General features: G+C 41.8%; 1 protein-coding gene across 2 annotated transcripts in view; it reads right to left on the minus strand.

Moving 5' to 3' along the window:
- The window catches only part of LOC126279089 (carboxylesterase 5A-like), a 195,142-nt gene that overhangs the window by 16,698 nt on the left and 155,661 nt on the right, over positions 1 to 22,783 (minus strand). For both annotated transcript variants that reach the window (XM_049979552.1, XM_049979553.1), the window contains exons 11-12: positions 6,058 to 6,175; positions 3,228 to 3,348 (exon numbers count right to left, since the gene is read on the minus strand). In XM_049979552.1, the coding sequence (XP_049835509.1) occupies positions 3,228 to 3,348; positions 6,058 to 6,175 (239 nt within the window). The remainder of the gene's footprint in view (positions 1 to 3,227; positions 3,349 to 6,057; positions 6,176 to 22,783) is intronic.

The following is a 22,783-nucleotide window of genomic DNA, read 5'->3' on the forward strand; positions in this document are numbered from 1 at the left end:
CGCGATTGAAAATGCTGAAAACCGAGCTTGGAGCTGTTATTAAACATTTGCCTTTGAACGGTTGGACTGGTGTACAAATCAAAACGGGATTGAGTGAAGTTCACGCCGACTCTGCACCGTCATTAAAAAACATTTACTTCTGGGTTAATCAAATTAAACGTGGTCGGACATGCATCTAAGACGAAGTGCGCTCTGGCCGTCCAGTTAAGACATCGCAAAGGGAGCCTTGGACAAAATCCGTGATATTTTAACGCAGGACCGGCGAATAAACATTCTCACTTTTCTGGGATTGTAGGATTGTCAATAGCATTCTGCGTGGAGATTTGGCTATGAAGAAGCAGTGTGCGACGTGAGTACCGTGACTGTTCACAGTCGACCAAAAGCTTACCACATTTCAAAACAATGTGTAGCGACGCTCAATCGAAATTTGCAAGACCTTTTCCGCCAATTTATGACACTTTTTGCGCCAAATTGTGACCTTTGATGAAACCTGGACCCATTATTAGACACCAGAATGACAACGGCAGTCAGAGCCATGGACAAAGGCTGATCAAAGTACGCCGAAGAACGCTAGGACCGTTTCTCATAAGGTAAGGTGATGGCCACTGTTTTTGGGATTCCTAAGGAATATCCTTCACAGATTACTTGAAGAAAGACAGAATCATAACTGTGCCATATTATGCTTCATTGGTGGACCGTATCAAAATTGCGTTGACTGAGAGAAACCAAGGCTGACACGCAAAAATTTGCTCTTCACCAGGATAATCCGCAGCCCCACACGTTAGCGATAACAATGGCGAAATGCATGAATTAGGCTTTGAACAAACTATTGAAATGTAATCAGTTTATATTCCTGCGTCTGATGATCCTAATCCGTTCATTCATTATTAAAATCTAATGGTACACGTAAGTATAATTATTTTGTAATTATTAAATACAATCATCATCAGCTGACCTCAAGAGCGAGATGTTAATGACATCGATTACCACACAAAAGGGAGCTGACCAGGACATTTACTGTGATGGTCGGTTGTTCTAAAGATTGTAAAGCAAGATAAGGATGCAGGTACTTGATTGTGGGTAGACAAGCTTAGTCATATACCAGCTAAATATTTCCTGTCTGCTGGAAAATTCTGCACTGCAGTGAAATGAAGCAAGGGCGACATGCAGCTCTGCAATACCGATCAGTTGACTAAGGTCAGAATGTTCTCTCTCAATGACGCAGCAACCTGTGCTCATCCAAATGCTTTACTTGTGCCATGGTGTTTCATTGTTAGTCACAAGACACCTTTGACGAGAGAATCTTGAAACAATTAATGTGCTTAAACTTCTTGGTGGATTATAATTACGTGTCGGACTGGGGCTCGAGTCCAGAAAATTTTACTCTTCCACGACAACTGCTGTACCGACTGATGTATCCAGACACTCACAGTATGACGAGTGGCCACTACAGGAGGAAAAAAAGAATCCCACAATGCTAGCGTCTGATGACTGAAAGTAGTAATAAAACAAATGGTATACGACTTGCAGCCTGCCGGAGATGACTACATTTCCAGTACGACACACAATGTGTATCACTAGACCCAAGATCTCTGCCATCATAGACTGTTGCAAACGATCTATTTAACATACGCCTTATACACCACATGTTTCCATGTTGATTTCATGTCTGTCTGTTGCAGAACCCAGAGCTCAGGGGTACGAGTGTATGAACAGTGTACAGAAGTCTGTCCACCAATACAACCATCCATCTGATTCTGAATAGCTGCAACCCCATGTTTCAAGATAAACTACATAACACAAAGCATCACCTATTCGAAACCTCTGCTTCCCACTGCAGTGCGCAAGTTTGAACATTGACTTAAAGTTGGCTGCAACTTTTTTCTGTAATGGTGCGAAAGCGTGGCACCCTGCGACATCACCCTCTGGGTTCGGGACGCTTCAGACGGCAAGGTGACATCACATTCGAAAATAAGGTTACTGCTCAGACGTTCTTGTGAGATGTCAGGTGGGCTAATGAAATCACACAGACACTAAATTACACCACAGTTCTACCGAACACCACCATGGACGTGTCACATGATGGGATAGCCGTAACATCCTCTTTTATCCACATCTCGCCTTACCGTTTTAACGCCTCTGTCGACTGATGTCAGAACTGTCCGAGTCACGCCTTTTACTAATGGGTAGCCGAGGAAAACGTTTTAGACACACTGAAACTCATTACCGACACGAAAGTGCCTCAGGGCGTGGCATAAACGGCGTCATGAAACCATCCCTGCCCTTGGGGCGATGATTCCAACACATTTCACAGTCGAAAACGACAATTCGCATTACCATGAGCAACAGAACTATGTGCTTAACAACTTTTCACTGCTGTTACGTCTGGGCAATTCAAATCAATTCTGAGGACATTATGGAGCTGCAACAACACTGAGCTCGATCTGACCCCTTTAGGAGAGCGACCACAATTTTGGCTCTGGTGTACAAGGTGATACCACGAGGGATCGTTCAAGAACATTCGATGAACTTTGAACGTGAGCCGAAGCAGCAAAGGGCGATAATGCTTCTTCAGCCCTACCGCTTTGAACTATTCTCTGGCATGATCATGAGTGGCTGAACCACTAACATGTTCGTGAATAAAACGTCAAAGTGCCCCTCTGAGGCCCCCAGATCGACAACATCCTCAGTGCCACATAAGCACTTTTGGACAGCACTTTAAGAATATACATGTCAGAAATTCCGACGCCAAATCAGTCTGGTAGCTGCTCAAGCACTTGAATGTAGGCAAACCCCATCAGTGTATTGTCGAATGGATTGCCTAACCATTAGTTGCTAGGGTCGTCAAAAGAAGGGATGATATGTGGGTAAGAAAGGCTGTGATGTCCTTCCCAAGGTGTGACACGTCCACAGAGCCATTGGGCATAATTGTGGTGTAAATTGGTGCCAATGTGCCATCATTAACCCACATAACATCTCACATGAACTTCTGAGTTATGGCCCTTTTTTCACGAGTCGATATCTTGCCATTTGTAGCGTCTTCGACCCCAAGGATGACGTAGTAGGGTGTCATTACAGAAAATGATTGCAGGCAACTTTGAGCCAAATTTCAAACGTAGGCGTCGCAGTGGGAGACAGTTACGGAATTCTGAGAAAGTGATCCTGTAATTTTGTTGTGCATTCTAGCATCGACGTGTGGATAAGAATTCGGATGAGGCTGTACTTACCCATAAATAATGAAATTAGCAAACAGGTGCACCATCCTCTGAGAAACTTTGTCTTCTTCTTTCGTAAGATTGTAGTCCAATCTAGGGAAGAGGTACACCAGATCCATCGCATGTTCAATGGCTGTGAACAATACAAACCGAAACTTCATGCTCTCTTGTAAGGTTTCATGTGACGATGATAAACATTTTAAACTTCCTATGTTAATATCAACATATATGTAGTAGCTTTTAAGAGGAGACTGTATATAATATTAATAATAATAATAACTGCTTGTGGGTCAATGGCCACGTGCAATCATTCAGTTCCACGACGCTTAGGTGACACGTCTATCTTTAACCTACCCTATAACCCTACTACCATGGGAAGGGGAAATACAGTTTAACGTGGAATTCATACGACATGTCTTTAAGGAATCACTGCCTGCGTTGTTAAGAAGTACGATGCAATGTACATTCGGATATGTATCCATGTCTAAAAGAACATAGAGTGGAGCTTATTAACAACCCAGGAAGTGCAATATCGTTTGTATCTGCCAGTAGCTGGAAGCGACCTCCATTTTAATTGTGTCCCCTGTACGGGAATTACTTAAAGAGTAGAACAAGTAGAGGTTGTGATGGTGGAACGACTGCGTATGTAACTTTGGGTTTCTCCGTGAGTCGTACACGGATAGCCAAGGTTCTTTAGGCTGTCGCTCGCTTAATGTGGGGAATCTGGTTTCGAGTCTCGGTCCAGCACAAATTTTCATTGTAATCATTACATTCCACAGCTGATGGTCGTTAGTATTTGCAACTTCGAATACATGGTCCTCTCTGCATCGATGATCATTATCTTGTCCTCCACTGCACCTAAGTTTGGTGTTTTTTCAGTACAGAGAAGGATATGGTAAACGTGATCAGGCAATCAATAGACGTTAACTAGCATCTGGTAAAGAGGGAGAGGAGGAGATTAGTGTTTAAAGTCCCGTCGACAACGAGAACCTTAGAGCACAAGCTCATATTAGGGAAGGACGGGGAAGGAAATAGGCCGTGTCCTTTGTCAAAGGAACCATCGTTTCATTTGCTTGAAGCGATTTAGGGAAAGCAACGAAAACCTAAAACAGGATGGCCGGACGCGGGATTGAACAGTCGTCCTCCCGAATGCGAGTCCATTGTGCCAACCACTGCGCTACCCCGCTCTGTCATCTGATGAGGAACACAATATTATAGCGTTTGATTACAATACTTTCAACTACCATAAATTAGTCAAATAAGAAATTTCTCGACAGAGTAAGTTACGATTTCCTCTTCTTACAGCCAGAAACACAGATTGCTACCGAAATACGCCTTCCACTGCTCTTTGGTTAGTAAAACGTGAGTAACCAGGAAGTGTGTCGGTGACAGGAAATTGTTGCTGCCGTTAAATAAGCTGTTGCGAGAGCCATCGTTCCTTCAAAAGAATTACCGAAATAAAAATGCTATAGCAACAGCCTTTGATAAAAAGTCGTGACATTTTTTTTAATACTGCAGAATAAGTATACGACTACCTAGGACACAAAGTACTTAATAAAGTCAGGAAGAATAATGGAAAGAACGTTGTTAGCAGTTTTGGTGATAAGTTTATTAATTTTAATTTTAATAATCATCAGCCTCAGTTGCACCGTTTACCTAGAATTTATCTAGGTTTCATTCGGGATAACCCAGCCTTCTTCAGAATAACAATAACTAACGTTTTGTCCATAGTGGGCATCGTCAAGCTAAAACTATAAATCCATAAAATTATATAGTGTTATTATATTATAATCTTACGTGTTTATTCATTCCTTTGCAAATCACAATGAAGATCAAAATATTTGCGAACAACCAATAGTATTAAAAACGAGTATAGCAGCTTGGCTTTTAAACACTGTAATAAGATCACAAAAAAGAAAGAAAAAATGAAATTTTAAAGCACTTCGGTTCATCAAAGAATTCGGAATATTTTTAATTAAAATGTTTCTGCGTCACTAATTTGACAAGGCGTTTTTTGGTGTTATAACCTGAATGAAGTAACGGTTGTCAGTCTACACGCGCTTACAGTTCGACTGAAGGCGTGGGAGGCAAGAAAATGAAAACGTGTGGAGAGGATTCACACGCAGTCTAACAACCGGTAATTAGCTACGCCGGTCTCAATCATTATGTTTCTTAAGGAGTCCTCTACCTCTATTTAAGCTTGCTACTACTTTGTTTCCTCACTTTGTCTCAACAATACGGTTTGCCAACGAAGCCTCGTGCAGATAATGAGTCAATAGTGGGTGGGCGTCCCTTGGTTCTCGTGACCTGATGAAAGAATTAGTTCTCCGCTGAGTAAGGTGCCCTCAGTTCTAATTGTTTCATCTGGAAGCACGATATCAAAAATGATCAAAGAAACTCAACAATATTTGAGATGGAAAGTATTTAACAGTCAAAACATTTTCATGATAACGGTCTTCTACATTGGATTTCGATGGGTGAATTGAAATACATTTTATTTTGTGATCAGTACAGTTTTGACTGACCAGCTATTTCCAGATTGGTACAGTATAACCCGTCAATGAGAAGTAGGCCAATTGTGTTACCGTTTGGATGTTCCTACATTTATACATTTTTAAATGTAATACAGTCACTTCCGCTTGAAAGGACTACACATTCTTCATCATGCCTCCACAACCGAAACCGCTCACTAGTGAAGATCACGAAGTGACAGTGTTTTTAATCTAACCAATTACAGACAGCGTGGCAGAATTTACCATGTGAGAACCTAGCTGTAAAGAGATCGGGATAACGCAACGAAGGGGACAACCTTCTATTAAAAAGTAGTTTGTTAGGCGCTCACCTGGCACGCTGAAACTGGAGCGGTGGCTGTAGGTGTACAGGTAGCTCTTGCCGCCGTGCAGCGTGTTGCAATCCGCTGACGTCATCAGGGGTCCCTTGAATTGCGTAGCACCAATGAACTGCAAGTGTGAAAAGAAGTGCGGCTGCAGTGAGAGTGTCGACAGAGGCATAAGCACACATCTCCAATAGTTCAGTATATTCTTAAATGCGTTTTATTTTTCAGATTGTTGCAGAGCTGTCTGCTAATTTTTGAGATTAATATTTAAAAGCGTTTTGGAAATGATCTGTTTGAGTGTAAACGTCAAAGACAACAGTGTCCGTTGTGATTGAATACTTGGATTAAAAATTTTTTTTTCTATCTTTCCGACTCTATAACTTAACAAGCGTGCGTAGTTTCACAGTATTCACCAGATGGGGCTGGCTTGCGTGATGGTAACTCATATGGCCAAAATATGTAAACTGATTACACATGCACCTGTATTACATAATTGTTTATTGATGAGTGGATATGCGTTTTGATGTCACACTGCATACGAAAATGTCTGGAGTTCGGTTCACAATCTGGCCTATTATTTTTAATTACTTATTACTTATTCTGCTTGCGAGGATCCTATACCCCCACACATATATACATTCATGTGCCTAAATATACAGTGGGCTTCCGTAAGAGGTGCAAAAATGTAACAGGACATAGGGAATGCTCAACTGAACAATTTGAGGCAGGGAACCTTGGATGGGAGAAGCCAACTTAAGGAGATATGGAAGTAAACTTGTCCAACTGCTTTGTCTAGAAATACTGTTTTCCAGCTTATTTACAACTAACATTCGTACGGGTTTACACGCACTGTGATGTTTGCCCACATGTGCATTCTTTATTTCTGCAAGGAAACAAGGAGGACGGGCCCGATTACTAGGAAGTCATGATGTTGTATTTATTGGTCGCGGGATTCGAAAGGGAGGTCCTATTTCATGGCCTGCAAGGTCGCCTGACCTGAAGCCCTTTTGTTACTTCTTATGGCGATATCTAAAGTCACTTGTGTATAAGACTCCAGTGGAGACGGACATGGAGTAAGTTGCCAGAGTTATAGCTGAGTGTGCTGTGGTTCGAAACACGCAGAGGTATTTGTTAGAGTGCGTCAGAATCTTGTTTGCCGATGTCATGCTTGAATAGAGGTTGATGTTCGTCAGCTTCAACACATTTTGTAAAATACAATACAAATGGTACGCTCATTTTGTCAGTGATGGAATTTGGAGCTAACAGTAACAAATATAAATAAGAAAGTTCCCAGTAATGTGATTTCATTTCTATGATCTCCTTAAGCTAGGTTCTCCGACACCAGGTTCCTACCTGAAATTGTTCACTAGAGCATTCTCTATGTCCTGTCAAATTTTTGAATGCTCTTATGGAAACACTGCTCATGATACAAGTATAGTAATAACATCCAAAAACTAAGAAGTAAGTGATATAATTATAAATTATGTTTTTCACAAAATTATTAAGTGGTTCTCAGCAAACGGACTCTCTTTAAATTTTGATAAAACACAGTATATACAGTTGCGTACAGTAAATGGCACAACTCCAGTCATAAATATAGACTTTGAACGGAAGTCTGTAGCTAAGGTAGAATTTTCAAAATTTTTAGGTGTGTCCATTGATGAGAGGTTAAACTGGAAGCATCACATTGATGGTCTGCTGAAACGTCTGAGTTCAGCTACATATGCTATTACGGTTATTGCAGATTTTGGTGATAAGAATCTTAGTAAATTAGCTTACTGTGCCCAATACAGATTCATTAGGATTGAGTTTTGTTTTGTTACTTGTATACAATACAAGTGGAGAGGTAGAATCATAAGCAGATTTACCAAAGTCTTTATTTGCAAATTCAAACATTTGATAGGTACAATAGGCAATTACATCTCTATCATTAAAACTTTCAAGTCCAGGTACACTAGAAACTCCACTACCACCTCTCACTATGGCAACAGTGAACCATCCATTACGATGAGCAAATGTGTCGTTTATATCCAAGATAAAATTAAGTGAACATCCGAGAAAAACTCAAGGTCCATCGACGAGGGCGTGCGCTGCAACACTCTTCACTGGAATGCGATTCTTCTTGTCTCCTGATGTAGTTGTAATCTCAATGTTTTCTATATTTTTGTAGTCATGCTTTCATATGGCATCATATTCTGGGTAATTCATCGTTGAGTAGAAAAGTATTCATTGCTCAAAAACGTGTAATCAGAATAATTGCTGGAGCCCACCCACGGTCATGCTGCAGACATCTATTGAAGGATGTAGGGATCCTCACAGTAACCTCACAGTATGTATGTTCACTTATGAAATTTGTTGTTAATAATCCAACCCAGTTCAAAAGTAATAGCAGTGTGCATAGCTATAACACCAGGAGAAAGGATGATCTTCACTATGCAGGGTTAAATCTGACCTTGGCACAGGAAGGGGTAAATTGTGCTGCCACAGAAGAAACAGCATCAAAAGCCTGACAGATAGCCAACTAACATTTAAAAATAAATTAAAATAATTTCTAGATGACAACTTCTTCTACTCAATGGCTGAAAAAAAAAACAACAACAACAACTTAAACATTAGTGTCATGCAATATTTTGTGTAATGTAATATCTTGTACAGACATCTTTTATTAACCTGACACGTTCCTCATCATTACGAAGTGTCGTAATCATGATCTATGGAACAAGTATTAATCTAATTTAATCTAATCTCTACACCATGTATTATAGCAGTATGCAATGCCCCTGGTGCCGTCGCGACACACGACAGAGTAAAGAATGATGAAAGCGGAGCAGAGGTGATTGGGGAATCATTCTAGCGACGACAAGGATTGCTAATCTACTTCTTCATCTACATCTATAAACATCAAGATAGCCTGCGTGTGTGGTGGACGGTACTTCGTCTACCATAGTCACTCCCTCTCCGTTCTGTTCACTTCGGGAATGTTTCGTGGCAAGACCGATTGCCGGTAAGGACCGGATGGTCTGGAATTTCTCTAATTTTATCTATACGATATTTTCGAGATGTAGACACTCATCAAAATAAGTTTTGCATCGCCTCGGTTCCGAGAGTTCCGGCACTTGTATAGAAAATTCGAATAGAGATCAACATAAACATCATTTCCGCCCTTTTTAGTGCTCACGAAAATCACACACTCCATGTTGTACCACCACACAGCCAGACTTTTAGAGGTAATGGTCCAGAAGGCTGTACCCAGTAGCATGATGCATGCCTGTATTCGTCGTGGCATACTATCCGCAAGTTCATCAAGGCACTGTTGGTCCAGATTGTCCCACTCCTCAAGGGCGATTCGGCGTAAATTCCTCAGAGTGGTTGTTGGGTCACGTCGTCCATAAACAGCCCTTTTCAATCTATCCCAGGCATGACCGATAGGGTTCATGTCTGGAGAACATGCTGGACACTCTAGTCGTTATCCTGAAAGAAGTCATTCACAACATGTACACGACGGAGGCGCGAATTGTGGACCGTGAAGACGAATACCTCGGCAATACGCTGCCAATGTGGTTGCAATATCGGTCGGAGGATGACATCCACGTATCGTACAGTCGATACGGTGCCTTCCATGACCACCAGCGCCGTACGTCAGCCCCACAGAATGACACCCCAAAACAGTAGGGAACCTCCACCTTGCTGCACTCGCTGGATAGTGTGTCCAAGGCGAGCTGCCTCCAAACACGTCTCCCACGATTTCCTGGCTGAAGGCATATGCGACACTTATCGATGAAGGGAACGTGATGCAATCTTGAGCGGTCCATTCGGCATGTTGTTGGGCCCATTTGTACCGCGCTGCATGGTGTCGTGGTTGCAGCCATGGACGTCGGGAGTGAAGTTGCGCATCACTACGCACATTTTGAGTCGTAACACGACGTCCTGTGGTTGCACGAAAAGGATTATTCAACATTGTGGCGTTGCCGTCAGGTTCCATCCAAGCAATAATCCGTAGATCACGGTCATCCACTGCAGTAGTAGCCCTTGGGCGGCCTGAGCGAAGCATGTTATCGGCAGTTCTTGTCTCTCTGTATCTCCTCCATGTCCGAACAAAATCGCTTTGGTTCACTCCGAGACGACTGGACCCTTCCCTTGTTGAGAGTCCTTCCTGATACAAAGTAACAATAAGGACGCTATCGAACCGCGGTATTGACCGTCTAGGCACGAGCCGTGTACCTCGTTCTCGATGGAATGACTGTAACTGTTCAGCTGTCGGACCCCTCCGTCTAATGGGCGCTGCTCGTTCTTGGTTGTTTACACCTTTGAGCGGGTTTAGTGATGTCTCTGAACAGTCAAACGGACTGTGACTGTGATACAATATCCACAGTCAACGTCTATCTTCAGGAGTTCTGGGAACCAAGGTGATGCAAAACTTTTTTGATGTGTGTCTGTAAGAGAACGCAATATATTTGTTATCTGTTCTAGGAAATTACGCTCTCAGAACTTTAACAGTAAATCACGCCCTCATGCAAAATATTTCTCTTGCAGCGTATGGCAATGGAGTTGGTTGAATATCTCCGTGACACTATCGTGCACACAAAATGAACGTGTAACGAAACGCGTATCCCTTCTTGGGATCTTCTCTGCTTCCTCTATCAATCCCATACTGTCGAGCACTATTTAGATATTAGGAAAGTAAAGGAAGGAAGCTTGGGTTTAAAATCCCGTTGACATCGAGATTATTACAGACAGAACACAAACTCGGATTATATCAAGCTTGGGGGGAAGTCGGCCGTGCACTTTCTAAGAAACCATCCCGATATTTGTTTGGAGTGATTTAGGGAAACCGTGTGAGTCCAGTGTGCTGACCACATGGGGAAAGCCACATATATAAGTGCATATGATTATGGCCCAGCACTTAGGGTCGAGCATCGTGGAAACGGCGAAATTGACTTGCTGTTCGCATGCTACTGTTGAAAGTTGTTGAAGGACAGTAACACCAACAGTTGTCGACGAGGTGCCGGACATCCACGTCTCATCACAGAACGTGGAGACCAGAGGCTCGCTCGCTCTGAATAGGGGCCATATGCGGCAGAGCCGACGACATACTGCAATACTGGTGCAGGGAGCTCACCGTTCAGCGCCTATATCTCATGGTGCTCCGCGGCACACTACCTTTATATCTTCCCATGTTGACTAACGAAAAGCCAGAATACGACTGCAATGACCACGAGTATTCGGTACGGGATCATGGTTCAATGGAACAGGTAAGTCGCCATCCAGGCTTATCGAAACAAGCGCAGCACCATGGATGCTTGCAGGTGGGGGACATTAACTTCGGTTTACGTTGGACCAATCGTAGTAATTCAAGGCGTCATGTCTGCTTTTGGGCTACGTGAACATTATTGTGCAAACTTTGCACCCACTCACGCCTGCTGTGTTCCCTGACAGTGATGGCATCATCCAGCAAGGTACTGTTCGGGTTACAAGACCAAAGTCTTGATACACGCTGATATCTTGGCTGCCTAATTTGCCCCTTATGAACTCGATGAGACCCATCTGAAACGATGTCGGGCGCCAGCTCTGAAGCCACAAACCACAAACAGATGATTTACTGGAATTGTGTGTCCTGTGCATGGGCACCTGGTGCCACATATTTCACCAAACCTATCAAGGACGTGTCGAACCAATGCCACGCAAAATCGGTCTTGTACTACGTTACGAAAGTGAAACAACACGTTACTAAGCAGTTAATAGTGTTTCGGATTAGTCAGCATATAATATTTATATTTGTCAGGTTCTTTACTGAATTAATTGATTACTGTGGTCGCATGACGTCAGATGTCCTTAATCGTGCAGCACCGCTGATTAAGATTTTCATTGTGATTATGTTTATTGAAGTTGTGGCCCACTATATTCATGGATTATGTAATTCCACTGTCAAGTGTTCGTGTAACAGACACGAAAAAATTAATAAGTATACTTGGTTACCCGTAATTGACAACTCCGAGTCTTCATTACCTGCATCATCATCCTATCGTAAATAAACCATTTCCTAACGATACTAAGCAAAATAGATGATTTAGTGTATGACTTCCCAAACTACCATCTAGGATAGATTAAGAGAAGAAGATTAATGTGACATTACGATTTCTGAGGAAGAATTAATACCTACGGTAACGATTTCATACTATTAAAAAAGTGAATGTTCGTACTGTGGTTCTAAGCCCATGTTAATCTGTAGGTAATCCTACAGTTGGATAAGTAGTCAGAGGAAGACAAAGGCGCACCACCTCCAAAACGATCACACCTACATTTTTACAGTGTTACTTGTACTCTACGTCGTAAGTTAGTTGTTATATGCATTTCAACATTTGCTTTCCCCTAGAGTTGTTTTCTCTTCTTCAGTTCTCTCCAGTACTGTGGAGGTTATTCCCTGAGGTATTAATACATGTCCTATCATCCTGTCACTTCCTGTCAATGTTTTCCACACGTTTTCTTCTTTGACGATTCTGTGGAAAATCTCCCGATTGCTTACCTTACTAGTCCGCCAAATTTCCGACATTCCTCTGTAGCATCACAACTTAAACACTTCCATTCTCTTCCGTTCTGGTTTTTCCACTGTGCTTCATTTGTTGCCATACAATACTGTCTTCCACACGTACATTCTCAGTAATGTCCTCTTGAAACTGAGGTTTATGTTTGATACCAGTAGACTTCTCTTTGCCTGTGCTAGTCTTCTTTTTACGTCCTCATAGCTTCGGCCGTTATTCATTGTTTTGCTTCCAAGGCAGCAGAATCCCTTAATTTCCCTTACTTCGTGATCATCAGCATTAATGTTAAGTTTATCGCTTTTCTCATTTCTGCTACTTCTCATTAGTTCTCTCTTTTTCCCGTTTACGCTCATTCCATATTTTGTACTCGGTAAACTGTTCGCTCCACTCAGAATATCCTGTAATTCTTCTGCACTTTCACAGAGGATGGTAATCTCATCAGCGAATCTTATCAGTGATACCTTTCCACAGCTCTTGAATCCTTTTTTATTGCCGTTATTGTTTCTTCGATGTGCAGATTGAACGGTAGGGACGAAAGACTGCATCCCTATCTTACACCAAAACGAGCACTTCGTTCTTTTAGTCCAGTCTTATTGTTTCATGTTGGTTCTTTTATATATTGTATATACTCCATGTTTCCTTCCTTCTGTATACCATTCTTGTCAGCAGCTTGGATGCATAAACTGTTAATATGATTGGGAGGTAATTCTGGCACTTATCTTCCCTTGCTCTCTTCGGAATTGTGTGGTTGATATTTTTCTGATAGTCTGTAAGTATGTTGCCAATGTCGTAGATTCTACACACCAAGCTGAATAGTTGTTCGGTTGCAACTTGTGCCAATGATTTTTTAATTTCCGGTGGGATATTATCTGTCCATTTTGCATTCATTCCACTACTCTTTAGAATTTAGTCTCTACTTGTGCACCCTCCATGTTTTCCATATCGACTCCAGTTTCTTCTCCATCACACAAGTCCTCCCCCTCATACAGGCTTGAACTCATTCCACCTACGCGTTCTCTCCTCTGCAATTAACTGTGGTTATCCCATTGCACTCTTAATTTCACAGAAGTCTGTTTTGACTTTCCTATATGCTGAGTCAGTCCTCCAAACGATCATATCATTTTCGATTGCAATAACTGCATCATGAACTCTTAGTTTCATTGTATGCATGCCTACTAATACAGTTTTAGGAAGGCGGTTCCAAATTATGCTGTTGAAACATTCATTTGGGTTCTGTGTCTGCCCATACAGACATTTCCTTAGAAGGTAAGGATGAGGGAAGTCTCTCAAAATAGGTTTAGTTGCTGTAATAACAGCAGCAGGAAGAGAATGCTGGTGAGAATAAGATTCTCCAGTTGCCTGAGCCCTATTGTGTTTGCACCACGAATTTTCTCCTGATGGACACAACCGATGACATGGCTTATCATCAGTAGAGGACTTATGGAACTATAAGGCCCAAACATCTCTCTTCAATGCCTCCAGATTTTCTTTATTTCTCCTAATTGCTTGCCCAAAGTATACCTGCAAGTTTTCTATATCAGTTTTAGTTAGCCTACCCTGTTGTCCGGTCAACAACTTCCTATCTTCTAATTTTTTCCTCTCATATCAACAGTTAGTTTTCTCAGCCTTGTTCCCAAAGGTTTTTGAACATGGCCTACACATTCTATTTTGCTAATAATGGGTCTCCATATGGCTTAGACTTCACTGTATTGTTATATGCAATACTGTCAACATCGCCCAAATATTTGGTGTACCGTACGCCTCTTGTTACAACGGAGCGATGAAATATTTGTTGTACTCCATGAACTTCCATACCACTACTTGTTCCTCTAAAATCAGCCACACAGTTGTGTTCTTAATGTTCATTGACTTTACAACATTTGCAACATATAGACATTATCACCACATCTAACACTTTACCGGTGTATAAACTCGCGGCAGTCACTGCTCCATTCAGAGAAGTATGTCCTCTTTTCTGCCAACTTCCACCAAGTGCAACTGCAACATCCGAACATCCATCATTCTCTTCCACTACTTCCCTTACAGCCAGTTTCATACTTTCCTCACTAAGCTCGCATACAGCTTTCTGTAATATGCCAGCCAGTGTTTCAAATTTATTTGGTGGTTGTACCCGTGGTCTAGGGGGGTTCGATCCCCGCCACTGCCTAAATTTTGATAAGTAATCAGCATTGGCGGCCGAAGACTTCCGTCATATGAAGTCAGCCTCATTCTGCCAACGGCCTTGTCAAAGAGGGCGGAGGAGCGGATAGAGGTTCAGGGCACTCTCTCGTCCTAGGGGTGGGAAATTGCCCCTAAAGGCGGAAGAATCAGCAATGATCAACGACATGAGGATGCAGAAGGCAATGGAAACCACTGCATTAAAGACACGTAACGTGTATCACAGGACATGTGGCCGGCAGTTGAAGAAGGGTCATGATGATCTCTCCATTGGCAAAAGATTCCGGAATAGTGCCCCATTCGGATCTCCGAGAGGGGACTGCCAAGGAGGAGGTTACCATGAGAAAAAGATTGAATAATCATCGAAAGGATTATGTTCTACGAGTCGGAGCGTGCAATGTCAGAAGCTTGAACGTGATAGGGAAACTAGAAAATCTGAAAAGGGAAATGCAAACGCTCAATCTAGATATAGTAGGGGTCAGTGAAGTGAAGTGGAAGGAAGACAAGGATTTCTGGTCAGATGAGTATCGGGTAATATCAACAGAAGCAGAAAATGGTATAACAGGTGTAGGATTCGTTATGAATAGGAAGGTAGGGCAGAGGGTGTGTTACTGTGAACAGTTCAGTGACCGGGTTGTTCTAATCAGAATCGACAGCAGACCAAGACCGACAACGATAGTTCAGGTATACACGCCGCCGTCGCAAGCTGAAGATGAACAGATAGAGAAAGTGTATGAGAATATTGAAAGGGTAATACAGTATGTAAAGGGGGAGAAAATCTAATAGTCATGAGCGACTGGAATGCAGTTTTAGGGGAAGGAGTAGAAGAAAAGGTTACAGGAGAATATGGGCTTGGGACAAGGAATGAAAGAGGAGAAAGACTAATTGAGTTCTGTAACAAGTTTCAGGTAGTAATAGCGAATACCCTGTTCAAGAATCACAGGAGAAGGAGGTATACTTGGAAAATACCGGGAGATATGGGAAGATTTCAATTAGATTATATCATGGTCAGACAGAGATTCCGAAATCAGATACTGGATTGTAAGGCGTACCCAGGAGCAGATATAGACTCAGATCACAATATAGTAGTGATGAAGAGTAGGCTGAAGTTCAAGACATTAGTCAGGAAGAATCAATACGCTAAGAAGTGGGATACGGAAGTTCTAAGGAATGACGAGATACGTTTGAAGTTCTCTAACGGTATAGATACAGCAATAAGGAATAGCGCAGTAGGCAACACAGTTGAAGAGGAATTGACGTCTCTAAAAAGGACCATCACAGAAGTTGGGAAGGAAAATATAGGTACCAAGAAGGTAGCTGCGAAGAAACCATGGGTAACAGAAGAAATACTTCAGTTGATTGATGAAAGGAGGAAGTACAAACATGTTCCGGGAAAATCAGGAATACAGAAATACAAGTCGCTGAGGAATGAAATAAATAGGAAGTGCAGGGAAGCTAAGACGAAACAGCTGCAGGAAAAATATGAAGACATCGAAAAAGATATGATTGTCAGAAGGACAGACTCAGCATACAGGAAAGTCAAAACAACCTTTGGTGACATTAAAAGCAACGGAGGTAACATTAAGAGTACAACATGAATTCCACTGTTAAGTGCAGAGGGGAGAGCAGATAGGTGGAAAGAATACATTGAAAGCCTCTATGAGGGTGAAGATTTGTCTGATGTGATAGAAGAAGAAACAGGAGTCGATTTAGAAGAGAAAGGGGATCCAGTATTAGAGTCGGAATTTAAAAGAGCTTTGGAAGACTTACGGTCAAATAAGGCAGAAGGGATAGATAACATTCCATCAGAATTTCTAAAATCATTAGGGGAAGTAGCAACAGAAACGACTATTCACGTTGGTGTATAGAATATATGAGGCTGGCGACATACCATTTGACTTTCGGAAAAGCATCATCCACACAATTCCGAAGACGGCAAGAGCTGACAAGTGCGAGAATTATCGCACAATCAGCTTAACAGCTCATGCATCGAAGCTGCTTTCAAGAATAATATACAGAAGAATGGAAAAGAAAATTTAGAATGCGCTAGGTGGCGATCAGTTTGGCTTTAGGAAAAGTAAAGGCACGAGAGAGGCAATTCTGACGTTACGGTTAATAATGGAAGCAAGGCTAAAGAAAAACCAAGACACGTTCATAGGATTTGTCGACCTGGAAAAAGCGTTTGACAATATAAAATTGTGCAAGCCGTAAGAGATTCTGAAAAAGTAGGGATAAGCTATATGGAGAGAAGGGTCATATACAATATGTACAACAACCAAGAGGGAATAATAAGAGTGGACGATCAAGAACGAAGTGCTCGTATTAAGAAGGGTCTAAGACAAGGCTGTAGCCTTTCGCCCCTACTCTTCAATCTGTACATCGAGGAAGCAATGATGGAAATAAAAGAAGATTCAGGAGTGAAATTAAAATACAAGGTGAAAGGACATCAATGATACGATTCGCTGATGACATTGCTATCGTGAGTGAAAGTGAAGAAGAATTAAATGATCTGCTGAACGGAATGAACAGTCTAATGAGTACACAGTATGGTTTGAGAGTAAATCGGAGAAAGACGAAGGTAATGAGAAGTAGTAGAAATGAGAACAGCGAGAAACTTAACATCGGGATTGATGGTCACGAAGTCAATGAAGTTAAGGAATTCTGCTACCTAGGCAGTAAAATAACCAATGACGGACGGAACAAGGAGGACATCAAAAGCAGATTCGCTCTGTCAAAAAAAGGCATTTCTGGCCAAGAGAAGTCTACTAATATCAAATACTGGCCTTAATTTGAGGAAGAAATTTCTGAGGATGTACGTCTGGAGTACAGCATTGTATGGTAGTGCAACATGGAGTGTGGGAATACCGGAACAAAAGAGTATCGAAGCATTTGAGATGTGGTGTTATAGACGAATGTTGAAAATTTGGTGGGCTGATAAGGTAAGGAATGAGGAGGCTCTACGCAGAATCGGAGAGGAAAGGAATGTGTGGAAAACACTGGTAAGGAGAAGGGACAGGATGATAGGACATCTGCTATAACATGAAGGAATGGCTTCCATGGTACTAGAGGGAGCTGTAGAGGGCAAAAACTGTAGAGGAAGACAGAGATTGGAATACGTCAAGCAAATAATTGAGGACGTAGGTTGCAAGTGCTACTCTGAGATAAAGAGGTTAGCACAGGAAAGAATTCATGACAAAAAAAGAAAAAAAGAAGATCATTACTGAACACTATGTTCTCCCTTCAGCCATGCCCTTCCCAATGGAGCGTAAGGCATAAAGTAATCTAGTATTGATTTCATAAGGGCCACTTGCATCTGATATTGAAGAGCTCATAAATGAAATCACAGCTGAGCATTTAGTGCAAATTAAATCCAAAACAATTGCTAGAACTTTTCTGCCACTGGCACGCTCACAAATGTTCGCATTCTGTGACTCACCACACTGTCTACATTGTACAAATTTAGAAATTACATCTGATAATCTTCTTAAATATGTAATTCTGTTACTGCACCCCTTGTCACCTACGGTAAATTCGTTGAACTCTCTTGAAATTTTGAGAGCTTCTTTGATGATTCACTTGTTGAAGAATTACAATTAGAAACATCGTTGCCAGGCGACATAACCTCTTATATACAGGGTGATTCAAAAATGCATGTAAATATTTTAAGGGTGTATTTGTGAGGTAAATATAAGACAAAAATGTTCTATACAATTTTTGCTATACTTGGCTTATTACAGAGTTATGAACAAAACATGGTAATACATTCAATACAATGTAAAGTATTTACAGTTTAATTACAGTGTATTTGGACTAAAAACGCAAACTGGTAAATAAACGTGACGTAACAAACTGAAACAATTCCTCGCGAATACTGTATTACTTTAGTTCCTGTTGATTGAACTAAATCAATGCAAAATAACTAAGGAAAATACGTGAAGAATTTACAGACTGTACTGTACTGTATTTGCACAAATCTTAATGCAATGCATGTTCAAAATGCTGTCCTTGAACTTGCAGACAGACCCGTGCTCGTCGCCGCAATGATCTCTGCACATTACACAGTCCGTTCAACTCTCCACGAATAATTTCACAACCACCTTCAATTCTTTGTTGTAGCACTCCTCTGTTCGGTACTGCAGAAGAATACACCAATGTCTTTAGTCGGCCCCATAAATAAAAGTCTAAAGGGTTCAGGTCAGGTGATCTGGCTGGCCAAGCAATTGGTCCTCCGCGACCTATCCATCGATGTGGATACGCATCATTGAGGTACGCCCTTACGTTGCGGCTGTAATGGGCAGGAGCACCATCGTGCATAAACCACAAGGTGGCTCGTGTTGCAAGAGGGACATCCTGTAACAATCCAGGCAATTCCCCCTCCAAAAATTCGCGGTAAGCGTGCCCAGTCAGACTTGGAGGTAGAACATGAGGTCCGAGTAAGTCATTCCCCACAATACCACACCAAATGTTTATGGAGAATTGATGTTGATATCCACGCACAATTCTCGCGCCAGGATTCTCGACAGCCCACTGGTGCATATTATGCGAATTGATTACACCCGCACGAGTAAACATGGCCTCATCTGTGAATAATATCCGCCGAATGAACATTGGATCATTCAAATGACGCTCTTGTAACCACTGACAGAATTGCTGACGGCGAGGATAGTCTGCAGGTGTCAATTCGTGCACTTTGTGCAGGTGAAATGGATGCAACTGTTGTCTCCGAAGCAGCCGCCATACAGTAGATTGTGGAAGTCGTACAGCTGCACTAATTTGTCTCGTACTGATGGCTGGATCTTGGTCTACCAGGTCCAAAACATGTTCCTCGACGTTCACTGCATGCTCAAGTGGTCCACCTGAATGTGGCCCAGGACGAATGCCATACTCCCGCATACGTCTGTTCACAGATACAAACGTCTGATGACTTGGTAACCGTCGTCTTGGAAACAGCTCACTGTACCTTCGTCTTGCTGCAAGTGCGTTTCCATCTGCTGCACCATACACAAGGTGCATATCAGCATACTCACTGTTTGAGTACATCATGTGCACGAAACCTGTAGCCTTCCGACGATAAATGAACGACAGGAAGTACGTTTCCGTTACCAACAACATCAGCGCCATCTTCTGTACAGTAGGAGTAAACAGCAATTGCAAACACAAACAAACACTATTCATGCAGTTTCGAATCAACTGTTGGGAGATACGTATGTGCATTACATACCAGAATATGGCATCCTGCTGCTTGCACTGACGTCGTTTTGATACGGACATGACTTTCGTATTTTAACGATAACTCTGGAATTAAACGTTTATGGAAAAACATTTATAGAACATTTTTGTCTTATATTTACCTCACAAATACACCCTTAAAATATTTACATGCATTTCTGAATCACCCTGTAGAAGGCTTTCTACACCTGTTTCCTTTAAATTGTCGTTTCTTGAAAATACCTTTACGTTTCTTCATCTTCAATAAACACAACAAAACACACGCAAAGAACCACTGCAAGCGTAAGTATAACAACTACTCGCAATCACACTTGAACAAAACTAACTGCGTGTTTGAAAGCGTGTTGTTTACAAACAGCAGAAACAAAAGAATACCGACCCTTGCATTCCAAGGATAGCCGACACACTCGGGAATAAAAAAAATCCCTAACGTGCAATGTAGGGGATATAATGATCTAAAATATATGCAGAAAAGTGGGTAACAGAAAAGAGGGCGTGGCACATAAACACACTTGGTAGGAGAATGGTCTTTAAGTGCTCGAAAAAAACTTATTTCAGCAAAATCCTTTTTAGAGTTCTTAAATAAAACCTTAAACTATCGAAATATGATGAAAACCGAAAATCGATATTTTTCGACCTGAACCACGGTGTGGTCCCCTTAAGCTGGTAGCCTTCTGCCGTCATTGCTGATAATTTTTATTCGGAATTTAATGGCTACGGGTCCTCTGTGCCTAGTGAATCATATTGGCGTTCAAATCCGTATGAAGAAAGATTTACATTTCACGTAAACATAGGAATAATGAAAGTTTTAGTAACTGAAGCGTAAAGCTTAAATATTTGTGCGCTGGGAACATATTTTACTGGCAAGGACAGAGAACTAGGGTTGGGCGGAGTAGATCGCTTCCAACTTCTCTGCTAGGCGGACGTGTGTGATTGAGTGGAATTGAACGCTATGATGAGCCTGGCAAGTCCGCTCATTGCTTTGTATATCATGTCAAAACCAATACCAGTTAAGTCCACGATGGTTTGTTTAGGCGAAATGAAGGCGCCGACCACAACATCTGCATCGCGTCCACGGCGATACAACGTTGACGTTGGTACGATCCCATCAGGAAGCTAAGTCCACACCAGTCAATAGATTCAGATATGATGTGACCGCTCAGGTTTATGATCCTGTTCATCTCTTGTCTAGTAGAGTGCAATAATCATTACATTGAAATCACCTGTATTCCAGTATTAATTTATTTTGCAGCGATATCCCATCTAAGAAACTAATTCATTTAAAAACATTTTCTAAGGTGCACTGCACCAGAGCACCTCCCTTAAACCGCTTTTGAATAAAAGGAAAATCGTTGTATCCTGTTATACATAGTGAGTAATAACGTCTAACACTGTTTCAATGGCGTCAGATGCGTGCTTATAAATTTAGTACTTGAGTGTGGGACTGTGTCTGTTTTCTGCACGCTATTGCCAAGATAATGATATCTGGATTGTTAAATCTAGTTGTACTTGATACAAACTCGTAATTACGCGGCTGTCATCTTTCACTGCGCTCTAGCGCTTTTGCTGTGTTCTTCCAGTCTTTTATGAAACTTTTGGTGTTGTGTTCTCCTCATCATTATTCTCATTATCGGTCGCATGTCGCCCAGTGTGGCGCGACTGAAATAAGACTTGTACTTGGCGGCTGAACCCGAATGGGACATCCCGGCCAACAATGCCATACGGACATTTCATTTCATTTCATTATTTAGGTATTGTCCGCGCGCACAATCAGTTGGTTTGTCAGGAACGCGTTAGGTCTGATAGCTGTTATTAGTTATAAGCGGTGGCGTTTAATGTTGAGTATTTTCCTGCAGCGCACAACAAGCGGAATCTGAGGTGCCGGTAGCGAGGGCGGCTCATTAACGTCAAAGTTTTTAGTGCTGAAAAATAACAAAAACAGTCTGATGCCTGCTACAGGCAGACAATCACCGTGTAGTCATTGAGATCATAAGACATGGCGCATTAAGTCTTGCACAAGTACATACGCAAAATACATAGGCGAAAGATACAGGGTAGGTTAATAAAACTTCATCTCAGTATATGTAACCCAGCTTAAATCATCCGATCCTCGAATGGACGATGTACGATGAGTTATCTGTCTTCGGTTGCATGAAATATAACAGTGTAACAAATGAGTATGGTCAAACTTTCAAGACAAACTCCTCGCATGTAGAAGAATAAAGTACGTTATGTGCACAAGGGTCAGGAAGTGCTTTATTTACAAGTTAGAGCTTAGATTCTACCATCCTTCAACACATTAATGGTGGAAAACACACAGAAAGAAACGTACCAGCACTTTATGAAACACTTGCCTAAGTGAAGTCATCAGTGGTACCATATTCAAATGTAACAACCCTTGGTGGCGAATCTCTGCCGCACGCCATCTTTAAGATGATCATTGGCAGTAGAAAGAAATTCGTTAAGGCGTTACGACTATTTTCACACCCATCTGAAGTCTGTCTACACAACAGTTGCGCCGTTTCGTTGTTCTGATCTCCGCTCTTGCGTCGGAGCATGGCAAAATATGCAGCACCGGCGGAAAAGTCGACGCGACTCATTCTCGTTGAGGGAGGCTTGCAAAGCGTTTGGCACCATTCTCAGTTTGCCTTTCATTTCACTCTATTTCCCCTGTACACGTGTGTTATTGGGTCCGTGTGTGAGTGTGTGAACAGGACGCAAAGACTAGCAGAAAATCAAATATCTCTGAGTACTATGGGAATTAACACCTGGGGTCATCAGTCCCC

This window comes from Schistocerca gregaria, chromosome 6 (assembly GCF_023897955.1).
Source record: "Schistocerca gregaria isolate iqSchGreg1 chromosome 6, iqSchGreg1.2, whole genome shotgun sequence".
Taxonomy (NCBI): domain Eukaryota; kingdom Metazoa; phylum Arthropoda; class Insecta; order Orthoptera; family Acrididae; genus Schistocerca; species Schistocerca gregaria.